The following is a 27,030-nucleotide window of genomic DNA, read 5'->3' as shown; positions in this document are numbered from 1 at the left end:
GGAGAATCCCAGGGACGCGGGAGCTTGGTGGGCTGCCGTCTATGGAGTCGCACAGAGTCGGACACGACTGAAGTGACTTAGCAGCAGCAGCAGCAGGAGTTAGTGTATCTGTGCTTCAGCCCATCGCTTCCTTCACACAAAGGGAATGACAAAGTATACTGCTTGGAATTTTGCTCCCAGGGGGGATTGACTGCTGTCCTTGGGGGCTGCCCCTACCTGGGGTTGTAATAGAGTGGTCCATTTCCAGCTGGTGCCTATTCTGTCGCTGTTGTTCAGTCACTAAGTCATGTCCAACTCTTTTTGACCCTCATGGACTGCAGCACTCCAGGCTTTCCTGTCCTTCACTATCTCCCAGAGTTTGTTCAAGTTCATGTCCATTGAGTTGGTGATGCTATCTAACCATCTCATTCTCTGTCACCCTCTTCTCCTTTGGCCTTCAATCTTTCCCAGCATCGGGGTCTTTTCCAATGAGACTGCTGTTCACGTCGGGTGGCCTAAGTACTGGAGCTTCAGCTTTAGCTTCAGTCCTTCCAGTGAATATTCAGGGTTGATTTCCTTTAGGATTAACTGGTTTGATTTCCTTGCCGTCCAGGGACTCTCATGAGTCTTCTCCAGCACCACAATTCAAAAACCTCAATTCTTCGGCCCTTAGCCTTCTTTATGGTCCAACTCTCACATCTGTACATGACTACTGGAAAAACCATAGCTTTGACTAGGCAGACCTTTGTCAGCAAAGTGATGTCTTTGCTTTTTAATACCCTGACTAGGTTTGTCATAGCTTTCCTTCCAAGGAGCAAGCATCTTCTGCCTACGATGATCTATCTGTAAAATGTATTCTACTCTCTTCCTCCTTCATCAGTTGGTTATAGGGAATCCTCCATGAGGCCATAGGTATGAGTTAAAGAAGTGTCAGATCCATAGAGGTAGATGTCATGGGAGTCTGAGATGTCTGTTCATTTGATTTACTCATGCCTCTGGATCCTTTGAGCATAGCCCTGAATGTACCACTTCCATCATGTTGGATTGCTGCTGTGCCCAACTGATAACATCTAGCTTTAGATATATAGCCACCTGACCTCTGGTGGTCACATGCTCAGTCACTACTGGGACCCAGAGACACAGAAGAACCTTTTTGTTCAAATGGACCATGGTAATTATGGCCTTGCTCCAGAATCCTAGGGGTCCTCACTGTAGCCCTTCTATCTGAGCTTTCAGAGACTCCCCACAGAAACTATATCCACCACAGATTCCTCCAGCAACATTGTCTCTGCAGGATCATATAATCCAAAGTGGCATTGGCTGTTTTATGATCTGAACCTGCTATAAACCCCTCTCTTGGTCTGGGTGCCACTCAAAATTGGCAGCTTTCCAGGTCACCTAATAAAGGGTTGGAGAAGTACTTCTAAGGGTATATATTCTGACTCCAAAATCCAAAGAGCTCTCTACTGCTCTGGCCAAAAACTGCATTTTTCTAAGAGATGTGTGGGGTTAGATAACTGGCCCTGACATGCCTCAAAAAATACTGAACCCCTAAAAATATTCCCAGTTGTAGCAAGACCGTGAATCTTCGTGCAATTTATCTTCCACTCTCTGGCGAACATGCTGCTTTCCATTTCCTGTTCATATCCAGTGAGTGAGCGTGATGTCATCCATATAGTGGACTAATATGATGTTCTGTGGGATCTCAAGGTGATCAAAGTTCCTGAAGACTATAGATAACAGAGAGCTGGTAAGCTAACAAAGCCCTTAGGGGAGAGAGTAAAGGTGCTCATTGTACTATCTGATGTAAAGGCAAACTAACTGCCTTTGATCATTTCTTCTCATGGGTTTTGAAATGAAAGCTTTTGCTAAATCAACAACCACACACACACGTGCTGGAGTTGTGCTGATATGCTCCAGTAAAGGTACCACATCCTGAAGAGCAGCTCTGATGGGGGCTCTCACAAGATTAAATTCACAGCAGTCTGTTCATCATCTACCAGGATCCATCTGTTTTCCTGGAGGCCAGACAGGTGAATTGAATGGGGATATGATGGGGAATCCAAACTCAGCCAAAGTATTAGATCAGAAATAATACTGCACAAATCATCTGTAGGGCAGAGTGTGGTTAATTTTATGTGTCAACTTGGCTAGGCCACAGTACCCAGATATTTGGTCAAACGCTGCTCTAGGTGTTGCTGTGAAGGTAGTTTTTACATGAGATTTACATTTAATCAGTACACTTTGAGTAAAGCAGATTGTCTTCTATAATGTGGGTGAGCCTCATTCAATCAGTTAAAAGCCTTAGGAGGAACAAAAAGACTGACTCCTCCTTGGAAGAGGGAATTCTGCCAGCAGTCTGCCTTTGGGCCCAGCTGTAACATCAATTCTTTCCTGGCTCTCCGGGTGGCTAGTCTATCCTGCAGCTTGTGGACGTGCCAGCCTCCACAATTGCATGAGCTAATTCCTTAAAATAAATCACTCCCTTTCTATATATGTACACTCCCTATTGGTTCTGTTTCTTTGGAGAACTCTGACTAAAGCAGGGAGTTTCAGGAGCTTCTGCTTGACTCTTCCTGTCATAATAGCCATTACTCCGTAGATCATGGAACCAACGACAGGATTCTGTCAGCTTCTACGGGACCCACTGGACTTAGACCAAACTCCATCTGTATCACTTGGCCTCCTTTACTCCCCACTGTAGCCAGAGAACTGTGATGGTGTTTTGTGTCAACTTAGACTCCATTTCTTTAACAATCTTTTAAAATTCTGAATATTGTCCTTTTTCCAACACACAGTTATCCTGGAAAATGGCACCAGATTCCTTTGGGGAGGGAGTGGAGGAATATTTACTATATATAATTATGGCCTCATTGTAGAGTTGTTTCTGAAGGGAAATGGCCTCTCCTGTAGCCAAGGGGTTCTGGCTCTGTGAATTTAGATCTAGAATCTAGATGATGGACTGTGTGGTGGTTTTCTATTGTAGCAGCTGATGTCACTCTTCTGCTTACCAGCTCTTGCTAAAAAAAAAAAGCAAAAAAGCAAAAATAGAGGATCATCCATTGAGCTATCCACCCATCCCATCCCCATAATCAACTTGCCATAGATTCCTGCAGATTGAGGCATCCTTACTGTCACTCTGGTCTCATTGCCCTTGACAGCAGTTATATTCACCTGATCTTGGATGCCACCTCTGCCATTCTGGAATCCCAACATTACTATTGACGTTAGTGATCCCAATTCTACAGCAGCATCTCTTACTCTTGATCCTAGGGTACCCAAAACAGTCACCACTGAGCTACTCAGAATGCTGGTGTCCCCTTTATCATGAACCCCTTCCTGACTTAGTGAAGAGTGTCCTGTGGGCCCTCCTAGAGAATGTTGGTGCTGAGTTCTTAGATCTTACATTCCCACCTCCCTAAACTTTCTGACCTCTTCCTACATATTCTACCAAGGACATTCTAGCATCTTGACCTCATTTATTGTAGGTCATCACCCTGTTTTAACCAAGCATACTTGCAACCTATTAAGATCAGATTTCAATCATCTATTGCTGAATAACAAACCACCCAAAACTTAAAGGCTTAAAACAACAACAATTTATTATTTCTGACAATTCTGCAGTCTGGGTTAGGCTCAGGTGAGTGTTCAGATGCTTCATCTGTTGTTTGCAGGTGTCGCAGGAGGTAAAATGTTCAGGATGCCCTTTTCATTCACATAAATGGCAGCCCAGCTGGAATGGATGGAACATCTTGGCTGGTTAGGCATCTCTCTTTCTCAGTATGGTGTCTCCGCATGGCTAGCTCATACTCAGTGTGACTGTCTCCGTGTGGTTGGATTTCTTACATGGCAGCTGGCATTCAAGAGGGAGGACATGAAAGCTGCCCGTCTTCTCAAAGGCCAGGTCTGAAGCTGGATCAGTGCCACTTCTGCCATATTCTGTGGGTTATGGCAGGTCATAAGGCCAGTCCAAATTCAAGGAGGCAGAGAAATAAATGCCATTTTCTCATGTGAGGGGTGGCGTGTACATAAAGGGAGGGAAGGAATTGATGATGACTGCCTTTGTTGGATTTTTAAAACATTTATTTATTGATTGATTTGGCTGGGCCAGGTCTTAGTTGTGGCATATGGAATCTAGTTCCCTGACCAAGAATCCAATCCCAGCCTCCCTCACTGGAAGTATGGAGTCTTATCCACTGGACCACCAGGGAAGTCCCAATGGTTACCAGCTTTGGAAACTACCAGAGACCAGCTCAGGCATCCTTGCATGCATATTAAAGCCTGATTTACTTGAGACTGGTCCATGATGAGGGCTTCCCAGATGGCGCTAGTGGTAAAGAACCCACCTGCCAATATAGGAGATGTAAGAGATGGGGTTTGATCTCTGGATCGGGAAGATTCGCTGAAGGAGAGCATGGCAACCCACTCCAGTATTCTTGCTTGGAGAATCCCCATGGACAGAGGAGCCTGGTGGGCTGCAGTCCATGGGGTCGCACAGAGTCAGACACACTGAAGCGACTTAGCAGTGTGCATAGTGCTACAGTCCATGGGGTCACAAAGAGTCAGACGTGACTGGGCGAGTGAACAACATGGTCCGTGATGATGGATTCCCCATTAGCCAGTCTGATATTCTGCTATGCCTGCCTCCTACTGCCATGTCTAAAACTTCCAAGGCCACTCCCATATGTTTTTGCTAGACCTTTCGATTCCTTTGATTTGTAGCTTATTTTTCCTGGGTCAGCACTTAAATCTCCCCACTTAGGAGTTGCTAGGAACTGACCCCAGTTATTTGAGTGTGTGATGGGAATGACGTTTGTATTGAAGAGAACAAATATCTTATGAGGGAGCTGCTTCATGTGAGATTATTGTATAGTCTCAAGATAAGGAGAAGCTGTTATTCCTTAGCAAGAGAGCAGGAGCTGCTTCTGCCACCCAGGAGAACTTATGAGGCAAAGCGTTTTAGGTTTGCCTACCCTGATGTTCCTAACCCAGGTCTCAGGGCCTTACTTTTTCCCTATCAGGACTGTGACACTGATATAGGACATCTACTGACACTGTACTGTAGAGACCTTTGCAACTCTGCCACTTAAAACGTGATTGGGTGTGCTTTTTCCCCATGTAGCTTTCCTTTCACCACAAGTGAAAGCTTTACTAATTGTGATGCCAACTGAAGGGCAAAGTTATTATCACTCCACTTGCTACCAGCAATGAGATCCCTCTTGCTTTCACATGTGTGAGAAATTCAACTACAAAATCACACCCAAAGGTCTGTTTTCTAGAACCTCTTCTGGCACTAAATATCAGCCTGCATTCCTTAGAAAATGGAGCCTGAATCAAAGATTGTATGTTAATACTTCCTTGGGGTTTGTAATCCCAAGGAAACAAAAGCGAGGGGGGAAAAGAGAACTAAAACAGAGAAGGAAGGAAAGAAATACAAGCTAAGTGCTTTACTTAGCTAGCCAGAGCTCCACAAAAATCAAGGTCAGTTGCTCAGTCACATGGAATCTCTTCAGTGAGGTCACATGAAACCAGTATGTCTTGGAATAGTCCATAGTAAGGAAGAAGTGTGAGGAATTTATATGTCAGCAATTTTTCATTGTCTAGTCTCATGCTTGCCAACAGGGTCTTAACAGTCTGCACTTTGGAATTGTGTTAACTCCTTCCACTGGCCCATTGCTGGGAAAACCAGAGCCTTCATAAGTCCAGCTGGGTCAGTCGTGAGTGCCAAAGCTTCTGGTGTTCCTACTGTAGCAGGCTCAACTGAGTTCATGCCAAAGGCTAGCGCTTGCCTCCTGATGATGCTGAGGCAGCCCATCAAGTTTGGAGATGAGGCAAGGATACAGACGGCTGGAACACATCTAAACTGAATCTGTGCTGCTACAGGAAAGACTTTGGTGTTTACTTAGAGATGGGGAGCTATTGGAGGGATTTGAGCAGAGAAGAGACACGTCTGAAAAGTTTTAATAGGATCCCTCTGGCTGCCCAGGAGGGCAGGGACAGACTCGAGGGGACCAGTTAGGAGTCAGTTGCAATAATCCAGATGTATCCATCAGAGTTCCATCAGAGAAGCAGAACAATTAGGAATGATAAGAAGAAGGCATTTGTTAGAGGTATTTGACCAATTATGCAATTATGGGTGCTGGTTACACAGTTGACATACAGCTGTTGCTTGCGTATCTGATCGTGGGCTAGGAGTTAGCAGATAAGTCCTAAATGATGGGTGTTCTGAAAAGTGGACATAAAATGGTGGAGGGCAAGGTCAAACTGGCACCATGAAGATGAATGGAATCTGTAGACCCTCCCCCATTTCTCTCTCCTCACCTCTACATCTCCAATTTTGATGATGACTAGCGAGAGAAGCTAGTGCCCTTCATCAACACATCCTGGAGTTGGAGAAGCTGAAGGCAGAGACTGGGGCAGGAAGAGGGTGCTGGAGGAGCTGTGGCCCGGCTGCAGCCTCACACGGATGGGGAGGTGGGCAGTAGATCAGTGAAAACATGCATGAGTTGCACAGCACTTGACTCTGTACTAGCCGTCCAAACATAAGCATGGCCGCAGCTTCATTTCACCTTCTAGAGCCGCCTACATCTCCCTCTGGGGCTAATTGTCACCCAACACTATACAAGGAAAGGAACTCTGGGAAACATAGTTGCAGCTTAGCTGAGTTGACATAATACAATACAAACCCACCACACCAGAGGAGAAATTGAAATGAATGGGGCCAGAGTCGGTGGGATAGCATCACTGACTCTATAGACATGAGTTAGAGCAAGCTCTGGGAGTTGGTGATGGACAGGGAAGCCTGGTGTGCTGCAGTCCATGGGGTCATAAAGAGTCAGACAGGACTGAGCAACTGAACTGAGTCTAACTAGGCCAGAGTTTTGATAACAGGGGTGTGAGAAGTGCTCGAATTCTGAAAGTATCCTGACTATCCCTCACTGTCTGAATCTATTTGGTTTTTGAGCTTGGATGGTAAGTTCTGATGTGACAGTAGTCATGTCACCTTGAGTCTGATGAAGGAAAAACAAAAAGGTCCACCACCCACTTCTACAGGGCCTGGGACAATGCTGTAAATGGAAGCTCACCTACCTGATGTCTAAATATTTAAAAACTCTAACTCAAGACAAAAGTCTATTATTTAAGACATCTTCTATCTTCATACTTTAACAAACATAGTTTCATAATGACAAAATGAAAAATATGTATGGAAAACTATGGTTTTTATATGACCGATAGCTTATTAAAATGACTAAATTATCATAGTACATATCTGGGTGTGGAAATACTTAGATGAGAAATAAAAAATATATATATACACAATTAATAAGTTATTATGTATTTATTCCAAATGAGAAAGGCTTCCCTGGTAGATCAGCTGGTAAAGAATCTGCCTGCAATGTGGGAGACCTGGGTTCAATCCCTGGGTTAGGAAGATACCCTGGGGGAGGGCATGGCAACCCACTCCAGTATTCTTGCCTGGAGAATCCACATGGACAGAGGAGCCTGGTGGGTTAGAGTCCATTTGGTCGCAAAGAGTCAGACACAACTGAGCGACTAAGTGCATAGCACATATAAGAAAGAAAAAAAAAAGAGGAGGCTGGCTTAGCCCTCACAGCTAGGTCATGGTATTGAACATAAGTGACCACACTGAATACCAGTCTCAGACGAAGTTACTCTGAGACCATGATTAAATGAGACAAAACAAGGCCATTTTATATTTTGTCTAAGCATAGCCAATGAAGTCACTGTGCCATCCATAAAATATCAAAGCCCCCTTAGCTACAATGAGTGACTGCTGCTGCTGCTTGGCTGCTTCAGTCGAGTCTGACTCTGTGAGACCCTGTGGACAATAGCCCACCATACTCCTCTGTCCATGCAAAGAGTTGACTCATTGGAAAAGACTGATGCTGGGAGGGATTGGGGGCAGGAGGAAAAGGGGATGACAGAGGATGAGATGGCTGGATGGCATCACCGACTCGATGGACATGAGTCTGAGTGTGAACTCCGGGAGTTGGTGATGGACAGGGAGGCCTGGCGTGCTGCGATTCATGGGGTCGCAAAGAGTCAGATACGACTGAGCCACTGAACTGAACTGAACTGAATCACAGAATTGCCTTTGCTATCTGACATCTAATCTGGAGCAATCCCTCACTTTCTCAGACCTTCCCCCAAGTAATTCAACCCGGGATCCTATAACAGGACCCTAACACTGTCTGAAACATTCCGTGATTTCCAGTGGTGTGTGTTCTCCCTCACTGCTGGGAGTTATAAATCCAACTTGTTTAACTACAGGTCTGTTTCTGGGGGACTGAAGGGTACCAGCGCACCTAGAATGTGTTTTTCTTGATTTTGTTTCAGCAAAATTACTAACAATTTTTCACAGTCAAAATTTTCACATAGGGCTTCCCTGGTGGTCTAGCGGTTAAGAATCTACCTGCCAGTGCAGAGGACATGGGTTTGATCCCTGGTCCAGGAAGATCCCAAATGTTGAGGAGCAACTAAGCCCATACAGCACAACTACTGAGCCCACCTGAGGCAGCTACTGAAGCTTGCAAGCCTCAAGGCCGTGGTCCAAAGCAGGAGAGGTCACTGCACCACAGTGACGAGCAACCTCTGCTCGCTGTAACTAGAAAAAGCTGGAGCACAGCGATGAAGACCCAGTTCAGCCAAAAAGAACTAAATAAATCTTTCAAACTCTTTTCCACATAATCTGTGTTTTCCTGACAGCATTTGGAAACTATAACCTGCGGGCCAAATCAAACTTGTTGCCTGTTTTTGTAAATGAAGTTTTATCAGATCACAGCCACATTAATTCATTCACATATTGTCTATGGGGGCTTTTCATGCACAGTGCAGAGTAGTTATGACAAAGACTGTAACGGCCAACGAGGCCTAAGATATGTACTCTCTGTCCCTATATAGGAAAGTTTACCAACTTCTGAGCTAAAGAATTAAAGTTAAAATGTAATTGTTTTCACATAAATGCTGGAAAGGGCATGGAGAAAAGGCAACCCTCTTGCACTGTCGGTGGGAATATAAATTGATATAGCTACTATGGAGAAGAGCCACTATTTTCAAATGTAATCGAAAAAGACACAGGTATACCAGTGTTCATTGCAGCACTATTTACAATAGCTAGGACATAGAAGCAACCTAAATGTCCGTTGACAGATGAATGGGTAAAAAAGTTGTGGCATATATATATAATGGAATATTACTCAGCTATAAAAAGGAATCCACTTAAGTCACTTCCACTGAGGTAGATGAAGCTAGAGCCTATTATACAGAGTGAAGTATATCAGAAAGAGAAAAACAAATACTATATATTAATGCATATATATGGAATCTACAAGGATGGTACCGACGAACCTATGTGCAGGGCGGCAGAGGAGACACAGACATAAAGAACAGGCCTGTGGACACAGCCGGGGAAGGAGATGGTGGGACAAATTGAGAATAGCATTGAAACATACACATTACTACATATTAAATGGCCAGTGGGAATTTGCTGTATGGCCCACAGAGCTCAAATCTGATGCTCTGTAACAATCTGGAAGAGTGGGATGAGGTCGGAGGTTTAAGAAAGAGGGGGCATATATGTACCTATGGCTGATCCATATTGATGTATGACAGAAACCAATGCAATATTGTAAAGTAACTATCCTCCAATTAAAAATAAATAAATTTAAAAAAGAAAATATAAAACAATTAAATTAAAATGTAATTATTTTCAGAATACACAAACTTTCATATATTTTCATTAAAAATAACTAAAATAAATATGAAAAATTTAAATTAAATTTTTCTTATATATGTAAGTTTTAAAAAATTATTCCAAAAGATTTAAATCATAAATACAAATAAAAAAGCAAGCTATACCTATTAATATAACATTTTAAACCAAAATTGAAAGCTGATACCTTTTGTTTTGGAAGATTTTATCAAATCTTTTTTTTTTTGGAAGAAAATTTTCTACCATTTTACTGTGCAGTATCTGAGAAAATGCTAATAGAAAGAACTGGTACTATGCTTCACACATTTTCTAGATCTATATATATATGCTGCTGCTGCTGCTGCTGCTGCTGCTTAGTCGCTTCAGTCGTGTCCGACTCTGTGCGACCCCATAGATGGCAGCCCACCAGGCTCCCCCATCCCTGGGATTCTCCAGGCAAGAACACTGGAGTGGGTTGCCATTTCTTTCTCCAATGCATGAAAGTGAAAAGTGAAAGTGAAGTCACTCAGTCATGTCCGACTCTTAGTGACCCCACGGACTGCAGCTCACCAGGCTCCTCGGTCCATGGGATTTTCCAGGCAAGGGTACTGGAGTGGGGTGCCATTGCCTTCTCCACTATATATATATACCGATGAATAACAAAGCGAAAGTCATGTCTGACTCTTTGCCACCCTGTGGACTATACAGACCATGGAATTCTCCAGGCCAGAATACTGGAGTGGGTAGCCTTTCCCTTCTTCAGGGGATCTTCCCAAACCAGAACTGAACCCAGGTCTCCCTCATTGCAGGTGGATTCTTTACCAGCTGAGCTATGAGGGAAGCCCAGACGAGTAATATGACTTGTTTAGTTGGAAAACTTCCCTTGGCTGCCACGCGAAGCTGTTGTGCTTGCCAAGGTTATTTATGAGGACCTCTCGTTTGAAATTGAAACTGGAAGAGAAGCAAGAAAATGGACACTTGGGCACTACTGGTAAATAATGTTTTGTCATGCAAGGATTTATGACTACATTCATGCTATCAGAGAGAAAGGATTTGGCAAGTCAACCTATTTGGTGTTTCTCTTGCATAAGTTCTTCTAACTCTCAATCTTCCCCAGACTCTGAAGCAGTGTCTGTCTCTGATGTTGGCAGTGACACAAGTTGTAAACCTTACAGCAATCAACACAGTCAACTTTTATTTTGGGGACATAGGGCAAGAGATTTTAGAAGCATTCCCTGGGGACTGAATGGTGCTAGTCCTAGAGCAGGTATTTATGATTATAAGTTGTTCTGTGCCAGCGCTGAACTTCAGAACCTGACAATCAGAGGCACTTGTATGTTCTCTATTTGATGTGTGTGTGTGATATATGCATGCATGCATGCTAAGTCGCTTCAGTTGCATCTGACTCTTTGTGACCCTATGGACTGTAGCCCACCAGGCTCCTCTGTCCATGGGATTCTCCAGTCAAGAATACTGGAGTGGGTTGCCATGCCCTCCTCCAAAGTATCGTCCCAACCCAGGGATCGAACCTGTGTATCCTGTAACTCCTGCATTGCAGGTGGACTCTTTACCACTGAGCCACTGAGGAAACCTGGTATATAAGTAGGGCCTCCTAAAATAGACCTACATCTAAGGATGGTTGTAGTTGTAAAGGCTCAGATACTGAAGGACACTTCTAAATATTTATCTGTGTCTTTTTGGTTTCTGAGTTTGGAGAATAGGAATTCAACTAGTGAGGGATACCTAGCATTTACTGACAGATCAACTGTGAGATATGAGAAAAAGAGGAGTCAAGGATGACATTTTTGACCCAAACAACTGGGAAATGGAACTCTTGTTAACTGAAAGGGGGAGGACTCTATCCTTTTTCTGCTGGTTGAACCCCACGTGAACCAGCCTTAATCACACAGACAGGGGAAGGAACCTGGGTGCCTGAGTGACAACAGGGAGCACGGCCACCAGATGACCTGGAGTGTGAGTCCGTAGACTACAACTGTCTTAGTTAGTCCAGGCTGCCATAGCAGAAGACCATAACCTGGGTGGCTAGTCAACAAGAGAGATTTATTTCTCCCAGTTCTGTAGGCTGGGGAGTCCAAAACAAGGTGCTGGCAGATTCAGTGCCTGATGAGGACATGTGCTTTCTGGTTCCTCTCTTCTGGGTCCTCACATGGTGAAGGGAGCCAGGGAACTCTCAAGGGCCTCTCTTATAAGGACACTAATCCCTTTGGTGATGGGGTAGCCTCTTGAGCTAACCACCTGTCAAAGCATCCACTTGCAAATAACTATCATATTCCAGATCAGGTTTCAACATATGAATTTTGGGAGGACATATTCAGTCCATTACAATTATATAAGAAAAAAAAGAACTGCCATCTTGTTCAAGCTGCTGAGTGATTGTTCATTCTCCTTGTAACAGCAGCCCAGGCTTACCCTAGGTCCCCACACCCAACCCAATCCGGGAGCAGTAGAAAAGGAATAGCTGATGGATGTGACTCCCTGTGCTTGAGGGTGGCACAGGGAACAGTGGCACATTTTCTGTGGTAGCCTTGAGCAGAGTAGGCGTGGCAATGTTGTTGGCAGACATGAAGAGGAGGACATGGCAGCAAGCCACGTGGACGATGACACTGGATGGGAAGGGCCAGGTTAGGAAGCGAAAGTCAAAGTGTTAGTCGCTCAGCTGTGACTGACTCTTTGCAACCCCATGGGCTGTAGCCCACCAGGCTCCTCTGTCCATGGAATTCTCCAGGCAAGAATACTGGAGTGGGTAGCCATTCCCTTCTCCAGGGGATCTTCCCGACCCAAGGATCAAACCTGAGTCTCCCTCATTGCAGGCAGATTCTTTACCATCTGAGCCACCAGGGAAGACTAGATATTCCTTACCTGGCTCCATTTCACCTGTGTTTGTGATTCAAAAGACTTCTAGAACTTTGATGCAGGCCCTGAGGAATGTGTGGAGAGCACTCTAAATTATTTTTCCTGCTACGCCCATGGGCAACTTTCAATTTACACACTGGATCCCATCCCCACTCACCCACAAAGACTTTGTTCCTGCACGTTTCTCTTCCTTCTCTTGTAGCATTAAATTTCCCTTTAATAAACACCATTTGAGAAAAAAGGCACAGCTTCCCTTGACCCCCAGGCTTCCCTTCAATTATTATTCTATTTTTGTTTCCCACTTTCTCTAGATGCTTCTCTATAATTCCCCGACTCTACTGCCTCACCTCCCATTCTCTCTCTCTCTCTCTTCTTTTCTTCCTCTGTTCTGTCTTCAACCCATCCCAAGAACTCTTTTCTTCCTGCCAACCCAGTGAAACCAGTCATGGCAGGGTCACCAAACCCCCTTTACCAGGTGGTCACTTCTTTTTTGAAGCCCTTTGTTCACTTGGCTTCTGAGACACCAAACTCTCCTGGGTTTCTTCCTGCCTCATTGGCTGAACCTTCGCAGTCTCATTTGCTTATTACTCTTCTCTGCCTCCTCCATCCCACCCTCAGTTTCCAACCTCACAATATTTGGAGCTCCAGGCTTGTCTGTGGAATTCTTCCTTAACTCTTCCCAGATGATTTCATGGCTTTTGAAACTATCTACATGTTCATGATTTTCAAATTATACTTGCAGCCCTCGCTAATACTCTGCACCCCAGATTTGTATCTCTAACTGCCTATTCATCTTACAATCATCTCAAAATTATCATGGCCAATAATGGAAGCTTTGCTGTGCCCTTCCAAATTAGCACCTCCACTACTCTTTCCATCTCAGTGAACGCCATCACTTTAACACAGTTGCTCAAGCCCCAAACAGGACACACACCCTTCATTCCTCTCTATTGCTCACACCAGTATCCAATCTCTTGGCCGGCCATTTAAGTTCTAGTCTCGAAACTTATCCCATCTTCATGATCATGAATTTGGTAACAGATAGTTTCCTAAGCATCACAACAAAGACATGGGCAACAAAAGAAAAAATAAATAAATTGGATCGCACCAAAATTAAAAGCTTTTATGCATCAAAAGACATTATCCTATTACTCAGTCCTCAAAAAGAAAGCATGCCATTTGCAGCAACATGGATGGACCCAGGGATTATCATACTAAGTGGAGGAAGTCAAAGACAGATCATATGATATTACTTATATATGGACTCTTTAGAAATTATATAAGTGAACTGATTTACAAAACAGAAATAGATTCACAGACATAGAAACAAATTATGGTTTCCAAAGGAGATAGTAAGAGATGGGGAAATAAATTAAAAATTTGGGACTAAAATAGACACACTATTATATATGAAATAGGGACTTCCCTGGTGGTCCAGTGGCAAGACTGCAAGCTGCCAATGTAGGGGGCTTGCATTTGATCCCTGATTGGAATCTATCCCTGTGGCATAGATTCTCCACGCTACAACTAGGAGTTTGCATGCCACAACTAAAAAGATTCCATATGCCACAACTAAAGAACCCATATTATGCAACAAAGATTGAAGATCCCACATGCTGCAAGGAGGACTCAGAGGAGACAAATAAAAAAATATTAAAACAAAATAAAATAGATAAACAACAATGACCTACCATATACCTGGTGACTATACTCCATATCTTATAATAAATTATAATGGAAAAGAATCTGAAAAAGAATATATATGTATACATATATATTACATATATATAACTAAATAGAGGAACTAAAGAGCCTTTTAGAAAAAGTGAAAGAGGAGAGTGAAAAAAACTGGCTAAAACTCAACATTCAAAAAACGAAGATCATGGCATCTGGTCCCATCACTTCATGGCAAATAGATGGGGAAACAATGGAAACAGTGACAGACTTTATTTTCTTGGGCTCCAAAATCATTGCAGATGGTGACTGCAGCCATGAAATTAAAAGACGCTCACTCCTTGGAAGAAAAGCTATGACCAACCTAGACAACATATTAAAAAACAGAGACATTACTTTGACGACAAAAGCCTATATAGTCAAAGCTATGGTTTTTTCAATAGTCATGTATGGATGTGAGAGCTGGACAATAAAGAAAGCTGAGCGCCGAAGAACTGATGCTTTTGAACTATGGTGTAGGAGAAGACTCTTGAGAGTTCCTTGGACTGCATAGAGATCAAACCAGTCAATCCTAAAGGAAATTCAGTTCAGCTCAGTCACTCAGTTGTGTCCGACTCTTTGCGACCCCATGAATTGCAGCACGCCAGGCCTCCCTGTCCATCACCAACTCCCAGAGTTCACTCAGACTCACGTCCATCGAGTCAGTGATGCCATCCAGCCATCTCATCCTCTGTCATCCCCTTCTTCTCCTGCCCCCAATCCCTCCCAGCCTCAGAGTCTTTTCCAATGAGTCAACTCTTCGCATGAGGTGGCCAAAGTACTGGAGTTTCAGCTTTAGCATCATTCCTTCCAAAGAACACCCAGGGCTGATCTCCTTTAGGATGGACTGGTTGGATCTCCTTGCAGTCCAAGGGACTCTCAAGAGTCTTCTCCAATACCACAGTTCAAAAGCATCAATTCTTCCACACTCAGCCTTCTTCACAATCCAACTCTCACATCCATACATGACCACAGGAAAAACCATAGCCTTGACTAGATGGAACTTTGTGGCAAAGTAATGTCTCTGCTTTTGAATATGCTATCTAGGTTGGTCATAACTTTCCTTCCAAGGAGTAAGTGTCTTTTAATTTCATGGCTGCAGTCACCATCTGCAGTGATTTTGTCCTGAATATTCACTGGAAGAACTGATGCTGAAGTTGAAGCTCCTGTACTTTGGCCACATGATGTGAAGAACCGACTCATTAGACAAGACCCTGATGCTGGGAAAGATGGAAGACAGGAGGAGAAAGGGACGACAGAGGATGAGATGGTTGGATGGCATCACCAACTCAATGGATATGAATTTGAAACAAGCTCCAGGAGTTGGTGATGGACAGGGAAGCCTGGCGTGCTACAGTCAATGGGGTCACAAAGAATCAGACGTGACTCAGCAACTAACCTGAACTGATACACTAGAAACTAACACAATATTGTAAAACAACTATACTTCAATTTTAAACTTTTTTTTAAAAAAAGACATTATCCAGAGAGTGAAAAGACACCACAGAATGGGAGAAAATATTTGCAAATTATATATCTGATAAGGGATTAATATCCAGAACATACAAAGAACCCCCACAACTCAACAGCAAAAAACAATCCAATTAAACAGTGGGCAAAAGATTTCAACAGACATTTCTCCAAAGAAGATGTACAAATGACCAATAAACACATAAAAAGACACCCATCATTAATCATGAGAAAAATACAAATCAAAACCACAATGAGAAGATCTCTTCAGACCTCTTAGAATGACTATTATAAAGAAAAATAATGCAAAATAAGTGTTGGCAAGGATGTGGAGAAGTTTGAACCCTTATTCATTGTTAGTGGTACTGTACATTACAGCCATTGTGAAAAACAGTTTGGAGGTTCCTCAAAAAGTTAAACATGGAATTACCAAATGATCTAGCAATTCCACTCCTAGGTATATACCCCCAAGTAATTGAAAACGAGGACTCAAACAGATACTTGACCATCAATGTTCATAGCAGCATTATTCAGTAGCCAAAAGGTGGGCAAAACCCAAGTGTCCAACAATAGAGGAAAGGATAAACACAATATGATATATACATACAATGGAATATTATGCAGCCATAAAAAGGAATGAGATTCTACAACACGGATGAACCTTGAAAATAAGCCAGATACAAAGGGACAAATTTGTCTGATTCCATTTATATGCGATATCTTGAATAGGCAAGTTCATGAAGACAAGGAGTAGAATAAAGGTTACCAGAGGCTTGAGGGAGGGAGGAGCTTAATGGGTACACAGTTTCTGTTTGGGATGAAGAAAGTGTTCTGGATATGAATATATAGGTGGGTGGCTACAGATAGTCACGAGTGCTGCAGAACTGTGAATGCATTTAATGCCACTGAGTTCTAGCTCTAACGCTGGTTGAACAGGCAGATTATATGCACTTGACAATGATGTGTTTGTGTCCACGCTCAGCCGGTCCCATTCTTTGTGACCCCACACACTCTAGCCCTCTTGGTACCTCTGTCGCCCTCCAGGCCCCTCTGTTCTGGATTTCCCAGGCAAGAATACTGGAGTAGCTTGCCATCTCCTTCTCCAGGGGATCTTCCCAACTCAGAGATGGAACCCTCATATCTTGCATTTCCTGCACTGGCAGGCAGATTCTTTGTCACTGCGCCACCTGGGAAGCCCCTTTTACCACATTAAAAAAAGAAAACAAAACCAAATGTATTCCAAATCTGACCACCTTTCTCCATCTCTACCTTTTCCTCCTAGTCATCATCACCTTTGGCCATCTAACTGGTCTCCCTGCTGCCATTCTCATCTCAGGTTAGCCAGAGGGATCTTTTAAAATGTACATCGGATCCCACACTCTGCAGCTCAAAACCTTCCAATGACTTCCCACAACCCTTGGACAACATCCGGGCTCCTTACCATGGCTCATAAACCCTAGAGGATTTGGCTGCTGGCTGCCTCCCTAACCTCTTACCAGTCTCCCTTTCACTCCTCTAGGCAAGCCACACTGGTCTTGTTGTTACTCATACCTGCCCAGCGTTCCTAGCCTCAGGACCTTTGCACTTACTGTTCCCTCCATCTGGAATTCTTTCCCCCAGATCTTCAAGTGGTTGATACTTTCACTTCATTTATATGCCTGGTCTTGTGTCACCTCCTCTGGAAAGCCTTCCTGACCATTCTATCTGAAATAGAGCCTCTCCCATCATTCCCTGTCCATTTCCCCTGCTTTATTTATTTATTTAAGTTTTTGACCGCACTGGATCTTTGTTGGGGCTTCCCTGGTGGCTCAGATGGTTAAGAATCTGTCTTCAATGCAGAAGACTCAGGTTCAATTCCTGGGTCGGAAATATCCCCTGGAGAAGGCAATGGGTCTTTGTCGCTGAGAGTGGGTTTTCCCTACTTGTGGTGAGTGGGTGCTACTCTCTTATCGTGGTGTGCAGGCCCTAGAGTGCAGGCCCCGAGGCATATGGAATCTTCCCTGACCAGGGATCCAACTCATGTTCCCTGCATTAGCAAGTGAATTCCTATCCTCTGTACCACCAGGAAAGTCCTCCTTGCTTTATTTTTTATCTGAGCACTTAGCGTCACTTGAAATTACATTATACACTTGCTGACTTATGTATCATGTCTCTCATCTCTGGAATGTAAGCTTCATGAGAGCAGGGACTTGGTCATATTCATTGATGTGCTTCCAAAGCCTAGCACTAGATACTAGATGTACAATGCATGTTTATTTGATAAATATGGAAGGAAAGTTATGACCAAACTAGACAGCATATTAAAAAGTAGAGACATTACTTTGGCAACAAAGGTCCATCTAGTCAAGGCTATGGTTTTTCCAGTGGTCATGTATGGATGTGAGAGTTGGACTATAAATAAAGCTGAGCGTGGAAGAATTGATGCTTTTGAACTGTGGTGCTGGAGAAGACTCTTGAGAGTCCCTTGGACTGCAAGGAGATCCACCTAGTCCATCCTAAAGGAGATCAGTCCTGGGTGTTCATTGGAAGGACTGATGTTGAAGCTGAAACTCCAGTACTTTGGCCACCTGATGGGAAGAGCTGACTCACTGGAAAAACCCTGATGCTGGGAAAGATTGAGGGCAGGAGGAGAAGGGGATGACAGAGGATGAGATGGCTGGATGGCATCACCAACTCAATGGACATGGGTTTGGGTGGACTCCGGGAGTTGGTGATGAACAGGGAGGCCTGGTGTGCTGTGGTTCATGGGGTCACAAAGAGTTGGACACGACTGGGCGACTGAACTGAACTGAATATGGAAATTAAATTCTGTTACATGTCAATTATATCTCAATAAATCTTTAAAATTAGCTTTAAAAAAAGAAATTAAAATTCAGTTTTTAGAAAAGTTTTATTTCTGAGTTTGTGGATCAAGAATTTACACCTGATAATAGAAGCCACTTTCACCTTTTATCAACTCCTCCTCTTTCCCCCTGGACCTACACCACCTCCTTAGCATGAAGATTTTCAGGAGACTGTGACTAGGAGGCAAGCAGTGACATTCTAGGAGAGCTGACGTCATTGAAGCTAAGTGTCCCCTCTCATGTACTTCCATAATACCCTAAGCACAGCACAATTCAGACATCCATTATTCTGTTTATGGTTATTCCCCCCGCCCTTTTCTTCTGTTAGTGTGAACAATCCTGCTAGAAATATTCTCTTTTCTGACTGCTCCCACAGGGACAAATCCAAAGACACAGGGAGGGAGACTCGATAAAGGAAAGAAGGGATAAGGTTTGACCAGCTAGACATTCAGCAAACACAGGTGTGTGTTCAGATTAGTTCAGGAAGCATCAGTCACTGCCCTCATTTCCCTGGTGGCTCAGGTGGTAAAGAATCCACCTGCAACGGGGGACACCTGGGTTCAATCCCTGGGTTGGGAAGATCCCCTGGAGAAGAGCATGGCAACCCACCCCAGTATTCCTGCCTGGAGAATCCCCACGGACCGAAGTGCCTGGAGGGTTACAGTCCACGGGGTTGCAAAGAGTCAGACACAACTGAGTGTCTAAGCACAACAACAGCTCATGACACTGTTGAGTGAGGTCTCCCTGCTTTCCTCTGGGCTTTGGTGAAACCACTCTCCTCTCTGAACTCTCTTGCTCATGGCTCCTTTGCAGACATCTCCTGACCAGAGCTCTGCTGGATGAACTTCCTCCTGACTCAGGAAGGAGCACTGCTATCTTCTCTCTCTAGGCTTCTAACGTAATACCATCCAGTCTCCAGGCATTCAATACCACATATATGTGGATCATTTTCCCCCGAGCTGTGGTCATCCCAGGCCTCTCCTCTAGAGATATACAGACTAGAGCCATTGCCTACACAATGTCTCCCTCTGGATGTCCTATTGACATTTAGAACTTACTATGTCAAAAACATAACATTCAACATTCAGAAAACTAAGATCATGGCATCTGGTCCCATCACTTCATGGGAAATAGATGGGGAAACAGTGTCAGACTATTTTTTTGGGGCTCCAAAATCACTGCAGATGGTGGCTGCAGCCATGAAATTAAAAGATGCTTATTCCTTGGAAGGAAAGTTATGACCAACCTAGATGGCATATTCAAAAGCAGAGAGGTTACTTTGCCAACAAAGGTCCGTCTAGTCAAGGCTATGGTTTTTCCAGTAGTCATGTATAGATGTGAGAGTTGGACTGTGAAGAAGGCTGAGCGCCGAAGAATTGATGCTGTTGAACTGTGGTGTTGGAAAAGACTCTTGAGAGTCCCTTGGACTGAAGGAGATCCAACCAGTCCATTCTGAAGGAGATCAGTCCTGGGTGTTCTTTGGAAGGAATGATGCTAAAGCTGAAACTCTAGGACTTTGGCCACCTCATGAGAAGAGTTGACTCATTGGAAAAGACTCTGATGCTGGGAGGGATTGGGGGCAGGAGGAGAAGGGGACGACAGAGGATGAGATGGCTGGATGGCATCACTCATTTGATGGACGTGAGTTTGAGTGAACTCCGGGAGTTGGTGATGGACAGGGAGGCCTGGCATGCTGCAATTCATGGGGTCGCAAAGAGTCGGACTGAACTGAACTGAACTGAACTGAATGTCAAAAATAAAACTCCTGCGAATTCCCTGGTGGTCCAGTGGTTAGGACTTCTAGCTCCCACAGCCAGGTGCCCAAATTTGATCTGTGGTTGGTGAACTAAGATCCCACAAGAGGCAAATTGTGTTCAAAGAAATATAATAATAGGGGACTCAAACTGGGACTCTGTAACCACCTAGAGGGGTGGGATGGGGAGGGAGGTGGGAGGTAGTTTCAAGAGGGAGGGGACATAGATATACCTATGGCTGATTCATGTTAATGTTTGGCAGAGACAAACACAACACTGTAAAGCAATTATCCTTCAATTAAAAATAAATAAATTTAATTATTTCTATATAAAACCCTTGGCTTTGTCTCTGAAACCTGTTCTTCTGGTCTTTCCTTTTGCTGGAAATGATTCTATCATCCACACACAGCCAGGCACATAGATTATAATCTCTCCCCTTCTCTCACCACCTCCTAAATCCGGTCCATCTCTAAGTCCTGTTGACTCTATCTTCAAAATGTATCTTGACTCTTTTCACTCATCTCCACTTCAAACCTGTCATCATCACCTCTTACCTGGATGACTGCCATAGCCTCCTCAGTGATCTCTGTGCATTTACGCTGGCCCCCACAGTCTAGTCTCTGCATAGAGGCCAGGCAAATCTTCAAAAAAGAGATTTCTGTCACTTTTCTGCTTAAAAACTGCCTATGACTTCTTTCCCATTATACTTCATAGGCTGCGCTTTGAGAAAAAAATCATATCCGTATCAAGGTCTACAGGCTTTACACATCTGGCCCCTGCTGACTCCTGCTGACCTCTCTACTTGCCTTCTGTCCTACTAAGCTCCAGCTATACTGGCCTCTCCTCCATTTCTTGGAAATGCCAAGCAATATTCTACCTCAAGATCATAACCTTTCCCTCTGACCAGAACATTCTTGGCCAAGTCATATGTCTAAGTCCTCAAACTTCAGACCTTGGCATCTCTTCAGAAAAAATTTCCCTGACCTCTTCTCTACCCCTGTGACTCCTCCTTCCTTTTCCCCTCAATTTTGTTCTTTATCCCTGTAGTGTTTCTTTCTTTCTTTTTTTTTTTTTCATTCACAGTCCTTGCCATTTAGCTGTCTTTGCCTCTAGACTGTTGGCTTCACAAGTGCAGGGATCACATTAGTTTTATATGCCAGTGTATCTCCAGTGCCTAAGCCAGAGCCTGGCATATAGTAAATACTTAAATATTTGTTGAGTGAATTGATTATCCTTGCACTGGGTGAAAAGGATACAGGACCCAGGTATAGTGTTTCTGTTCCAGATGCGATAGTCTAATGGATGGATAACAAGTAAATAGGTAGTTGCAAAACTTGTAAAGAATACAGTGGAGATCAGAACTGGAGGCGATAGAAACACAGCGAGGCCCATACCCCAGTGTGAAGTATGCGTGTGAGCAGTGAAGAATTCAGTGGCAATTAATACATTCACAATGTTGTGCATTGTGATGTACAACATCTCTATCTGAAAATGTTTGGTGAGCTCCATTTGGTGGACATTTGGTGGTGTTTCAGGGGCCCTCTGGAACCACAGTCCTTTAAGTCTTGGTACAGAAAAGAATTCAGCAAGAGCAAAGTGATAGATAAGAAGTGATTTATTAGAATAGGAAACTTGCAAGGCTTACAAGTGGGTAGCCTTACCAATACTGCGCCCTGAGAACTTACTGGGCTACAGTTTTATAATCAAAGGAAAAATGGGGAGGGGAGAGCTTTTTTTTTTTCCTTGAGTACACGTCATATTTTCATCATCAGCTCCTCCTCCAGGTTGAATATGGAAGTTTTCTTGTCCCTACATGGTCAAGCTAGGTCCACAAACTTGCTTTGTTTTGTTTTAATGTCTGCAAAGAGCATGTCTTAGAGATCATTAACTTACTGAGCTCCCTGGGAAGTACGTGGGTCTAATGCCGTGATTGTCTTATTGCTTAGGGCAGGTCTTGTGCTTCTGCTGCATGGTTCTCTTGTTAAGCAAATCTGCTCTCTTGAGTAATCATTAACTTACAGGGGTTGCCCATATTTTTTCTACTTAATATCCCCTAGTGGGATTAACTATTTAATCACCTGCTCTGTCCCTGTCCTATCTAGTTCCAAAGCATTTCCCTCATTCCAAAGGAAAACCACTTACCCATGAAGCAGCTTCCCCTCTTCCCCTCCAGCTGCAATTTTTGATCCCCACAATGACCTGATTCTACAACTGAGAAAAGTGAGGCTCTGAGCAATTAAGCCATGGTGAGAAGTTTAGGTTAAGGTTACAGAGCCAGTAGACATGGAGCACTGATTTTGTACCTTAGTTTTCTGACTCCAGAGTTCAAATCGCTGATTAATACACATATTTGGGACTTCCCTCATAGTACAATGCCTAAGAATTCACCTGCCAATGCAGGGGACATGAGTTCGATCCCTGGTCCAAGAAGATTCCATATGCTGAGGAGCAACTAAAAGTCCCTACACCACAACTATTGAGCCATACTCTAGAGTTTACTGGTTGCAACTACTGAACCCATGTGCCGAAACTACTGACGCCCGTGTGCCCCAGAGCCAGTGCCCTGGAACAGGAGAAGCCACCGTAATGAGAACTCGACAGTAGGCTCCATCAGTGCAACTAGACAAAGCCTGGCAGAGGAACCAAGACCCAGCACAACCAAAAATAAATATAGTTTTAAAAAATACACAACTTTCGGCAAAATCACAAGTAGGGGGCTGCATTTGGGTATCAAAGAGAGAAAATTTGGTGGAGGCGGTATTTATAAGCTATAAATGTGCCCTCGGTTGTTTAAAACTAAAAAACAAAACCGTACACTGAGGTAAAACTGCAATTAGTATGGCTCAGGTGGTTGGCAGAGTCAAAAGTAATAGCCCCAGAGCAGCTATGAAGCAGAGACTTGGAAAGGTCAGCACTGCAGGAAGCTTTGCCAAAGTCTCAAGAAAAAAACTTTGTACTTCCTTGGACAGCCCCTAGACGCACCAGGCTGGGAACTGGAAGTGGCGACTGGAAAGAGGCAGAGTAGCCGGGAGGACGTGGCTTGCTTTCCGGTGGCCAGATCTAACTAGGAAATGCCAAGTGGTTGTTCGAGAGATATAAACTGAGGGTGCAACTGGATAAGACACAATAGAGAGCAGGCCTTAGGCCAATTGCATCCCTTGGAGGGGTCCTCGAGGGTCCAAGAACTCTCAGCAGTGGAGAGCCTCACTTTAGTATCTGTCTTCTCCTTTCTGCGGGGCCAGCACCCCTCTTCCACAAAATAGGGGTGTTTTCTCTGGGGCTTCTCTTTCTCTCTGGAGGTCAGAGACCCTAGACTAGGTCCCTCTTTTTTAGGAGTTTCAGACAGAGGGCATCCGTCTAAGTTGTTTCTCCTGCTTCCGCTACTTTTTCGAGTTAGAGGGCTGTGCAGGGCCCTCTGGCTCTGAGGTTGGAGTTGTTTTCCCACAAGCGCCGCCCCCGCCCGCTCCCCCCACCCCCAATCTTCTTCAGGCTCGCAGTGGCGACCGTGTTCTAGTTCAACAATGCACCGCACTCGGCACAACACGCCACCAAAGGGCAGCTCCATGGAGACTGAAACATCACAACTCTGAGAAGGTATCGCGAGAGGCGCGCGGTTGCGCCTGCGGCTGAGAGAGGAGGAGCGAAGGCGGGAGCCGAGAGAGAAGTGGGAGGAGCCTAGGCGCTTCCTAGGTCCCGGGCGGGAGACCGTCCCTCCCAGCGGCGCCCCCGCGTGACTGCGCTTTACATAATCGAGGCCGCGCGCGTCATAAGTGGCGTACTCCAGTCCAGACCGAATCAGAGTCCCAAGAAGCTCTGTGTTCCGTCCCTTTCCCCTTGATAGACGTCGAAATGAACCAGTGAACGGGCACCTAGCGCTGCCGCGCCCCCCCGGTCCGCTCGCACCCGAGGGCCCGCCTGCCTGCCGCAGCCCGCAGCCTGCCACCGCCAGGTTGTGCCTCAGACTGTCAGATAAAGCGGCGGGCCGGGCCGGCGGGGCGGTGAGCACGGCCCGGGCCGGACATGGCGGCGCTCTACGCCTGCACCAAGTGCCACCAGCGCTTCCCCTTCGAGGCGCTGTCTCAGGGGCAGCAGCTGTGCAAGGTGCGCGGGCTGGGGCGGCGGCCGGGAACTGGGACGCTCGAGGCGCGGCCCGGACCTCCCGGTTCTGCGGGGACGCCCGGCGGGGTCCCCTGGGCAGGGCGTGGCAGGCCCGCCTAGCTGAGGAGCCGCACCCGCCCCGCCGGGAGCCGGCGGGGCACGTGGGGGAGACCCAGGCCCCGTCCAGGTCCCTGCGGCCGGCGTGTCCGGGTGCTTAGCAACCGTGAGGGATTGTTCTTGGACCCCGTGAGGTCGGGGGAGGGGACACCTGGTCCCCGGCTCGCTCTGGACCAGCGGCGCCGGAGATTCCTCTTGGGCTGGCTTCTCCCAACCCCCGCCGAGATCTGATGGGCTTCAGACTTAGGACCTTCTACCCTACCTGGTACTAAACTCCAGAGTCGGGTGTTGCCTGGGAGGATTGCCTCGAACTCGGGCGCCTCACGGGCACTTTTCAGTCAGTTTCAGAGTCAGAGGTATACAGGCTTCATAATAAAGCCCCGCAATAAGCGCATAAAGCAAAAGGATGATTTTTTCAGCGTCTAGTTAGTGACCTTCGGTCCTCCCCCTAACCAGCTGCTGTTCAGTTTTTACCCTTGAAGGTCCAAGTTCTCTTTTTCGTTTAAGTTGATTCATCTTTCTTTGCCTATTTAAATGAATAGAGGTGCTGTGAGGTGACAGTTAAAAGTCACTAAGCCGACTGTAGAGTGATGTCGAGTTATCTCCAGATTAATCCAGAGTTTGTGTCTCTATTATGGATAACTCATAATTGTGTTGAGGCAATCGTTATGGCCTCAAATGGCCATAAAGTTGACACTTTGTTAACTAGGTATGAGAGATCTCAAAAATCAAATAGTTGAGTGCCTTTTTGGCCTTAAATATATATTTGTGTGTACGTGTGTATTTGATTTTAAGGGAGATTTATGTATGTAAGCAATAATTTTTATCCAGTACTTTGATTTCACAAATGAACCTTCTGAAAAATCACTCAGTGGCAGAGGCAGAACCGGACTAGAATTCAGGGCTTTTTATTCCTTATGTCTGAGGCTTATTCATACCTTTGTTTTACAATTTATGACTAGTTCCATATAAATTCTTACTTAACTCCCACATCAATGCAGGGTGGTGATGCCAGTATTACAGACGAAAAAAATTAGTCCCAGAAAGTTAAAGTGACTCAGTCAAGCACAGTGCTTGTGCTTGGAATAGTACTCCCGTCTCTGCCTCCTACTGAAGACTGTTTCCATTTCTGACTGCCTGTTAAAGTTATATCCTCGTTTCATTTCAGGAATGTCGGATTGCACACCCTGTTGTGAAGTGCACCTACTGTAGGACTGAATACCAGCAAGAGAGGTAATCAGTTGCGTTATACGCAGGCGCTGCCATTTCCGGTCACAACACAATGGATGTAAAATACGCATTGTTCTCTAGTTATTCATTAATTGCTTACAAATTAGTTACTTATTTTTCACGCCTTGATAATTTTATATTGTGGTTTTGATATTTTTGACACTAAGAAAGCAACCCCACAACAGAAAACATGAGTCTTGTGTTCTAGTACGTTTATACATAGAGTTTGAAGAAATTATAAGCTGAAAGAAGATACTTTTGGAAATGTGACAATCCTGATAAAGGCTTTGTTAGCCCTAGTCACATTTGAAAAAACTCACTTGCCTTTACACTTACCTCGTGTGAATCTCATTTTGAGACGTGTGAAAAATACCTGGGTGTGAATGAAGCACACATCTATGGGGGACTTTTTAATGGCAGCAGAGTGGTTTAGTGGTATAGCAAGTTCACCTTTTTTGTGGCGCTGTGGCTGTAGGTAATATTACCTTAAGCAGGATGGGGTCTTATTTGCTAGCTCATACACGGACCTGCTGCTGCTGCTAAGTCGCTTCAGTCGTGTCCGACTCTGTGCGACCCCATAGACGGCAGCCCACCAGGCCCCGCCGTCCCTGGGATTCTCCATTTAAGAGCACTGGAGTGGGTTGCCGTTTCCTTCTCCAATGCATAAAAGTGAAAAGTGAAAGTGAAGTCGCTCAGTCCTGTCTGATTCTTCTCGACCCCATGGACTGCAGCCTACCAGGCTCCTCCATCCATGGGATTTTCCAGGCAAGAGTACTGGAGTGGGGTGCCATCGCCTTCTCCGATACACGGACCTAGAAGCCTGATTTTAGTCAGCATCATTTCAATTTTGGGACTGTTTCCCCTGACATTTTGTTAGGTGTATTTTCAAACAAAAACAAACCAAAAAAAGACTAGACTGTAAACACTCACCTACACACTACTTAAATTCTACAATTTACGTTTCAGTTCAGCTCAGTCGCTCAGTCGTGTCCAACTCTTTGTGACCCCATGAATCGCAGCACGCCAGGCCTCCCTGTCCATCACCAACACCTGGAGTTCACTCAAACCCACGTCCATCGAGTCGGTGATGCCATCCAGCCATCCCATCCTCTGTTTTCCCCTTTTCCTCCTGCCCCCAATCCCTCTTAGCATCAGAGTCTTTTCCAATGAGTCAACTCTTCGCATGAGGTGGCCAAAGTACTGGAGTTTCAGCTTTAGCATCATTCCTTCCAAAGAACAC

At 44.8% G+C, this 27,030-nt stretch overlaps 1 protein-coding gene across 2 annotated transcripts in view; it reads left to right on the top strand.

The window, feature by feature from the left end:
- The first annotated feature begins 24,259 nt into the window (after positions 1-24,259).
- FAM76A (family with sequence similarity 76 member A) overlaps positions 24,260-27,030 on the top strand; it is a 32,579-nt gene continuing 29,808 nt past the window's right edge. The window contains exons 1-2 of one of the 2 annotated variants that reach the window (XM_019980245.2): positions 24,260-24,446; positions 25,729-25,793. In XM_019980245.2, the coding sequence (XP_019835804.1) occupies positions 24,366-24,446; positions 25,729-25,793 (146 nt within the window). In that variant the 5' untranslated portion in view covers positions 24,260-24,365. The remainder of the gene's footprint in view (positions 24,447-25,728; positions 25,794-27,030) is intronic. The other variant, XM_019980238.2, reaches the window with a different exon arrangement.

Source organism: Bos indicus, chromosome 2 (assembly GCF_029378745.1).
Source record: "Bos indicus isolate NIAB-ARS_2022 breed Sahiwal x Tharparkar chromosome 2, NIAB-ARS_B.indTharparkar_mat_pri_1.0, whole genome shotgun sequence".
In the NCBI taxonomy this organism is placed as follows: Eukaryota; Metazoa; Chordata; class Mammalia; order Artiodactyla; family Bovidae; genus Bos; species Bos indicus.
Note: the sequence above shows the minus strand (reverse complement) of the source record. Positions and strands in the feature narration are given on the sequence as shown.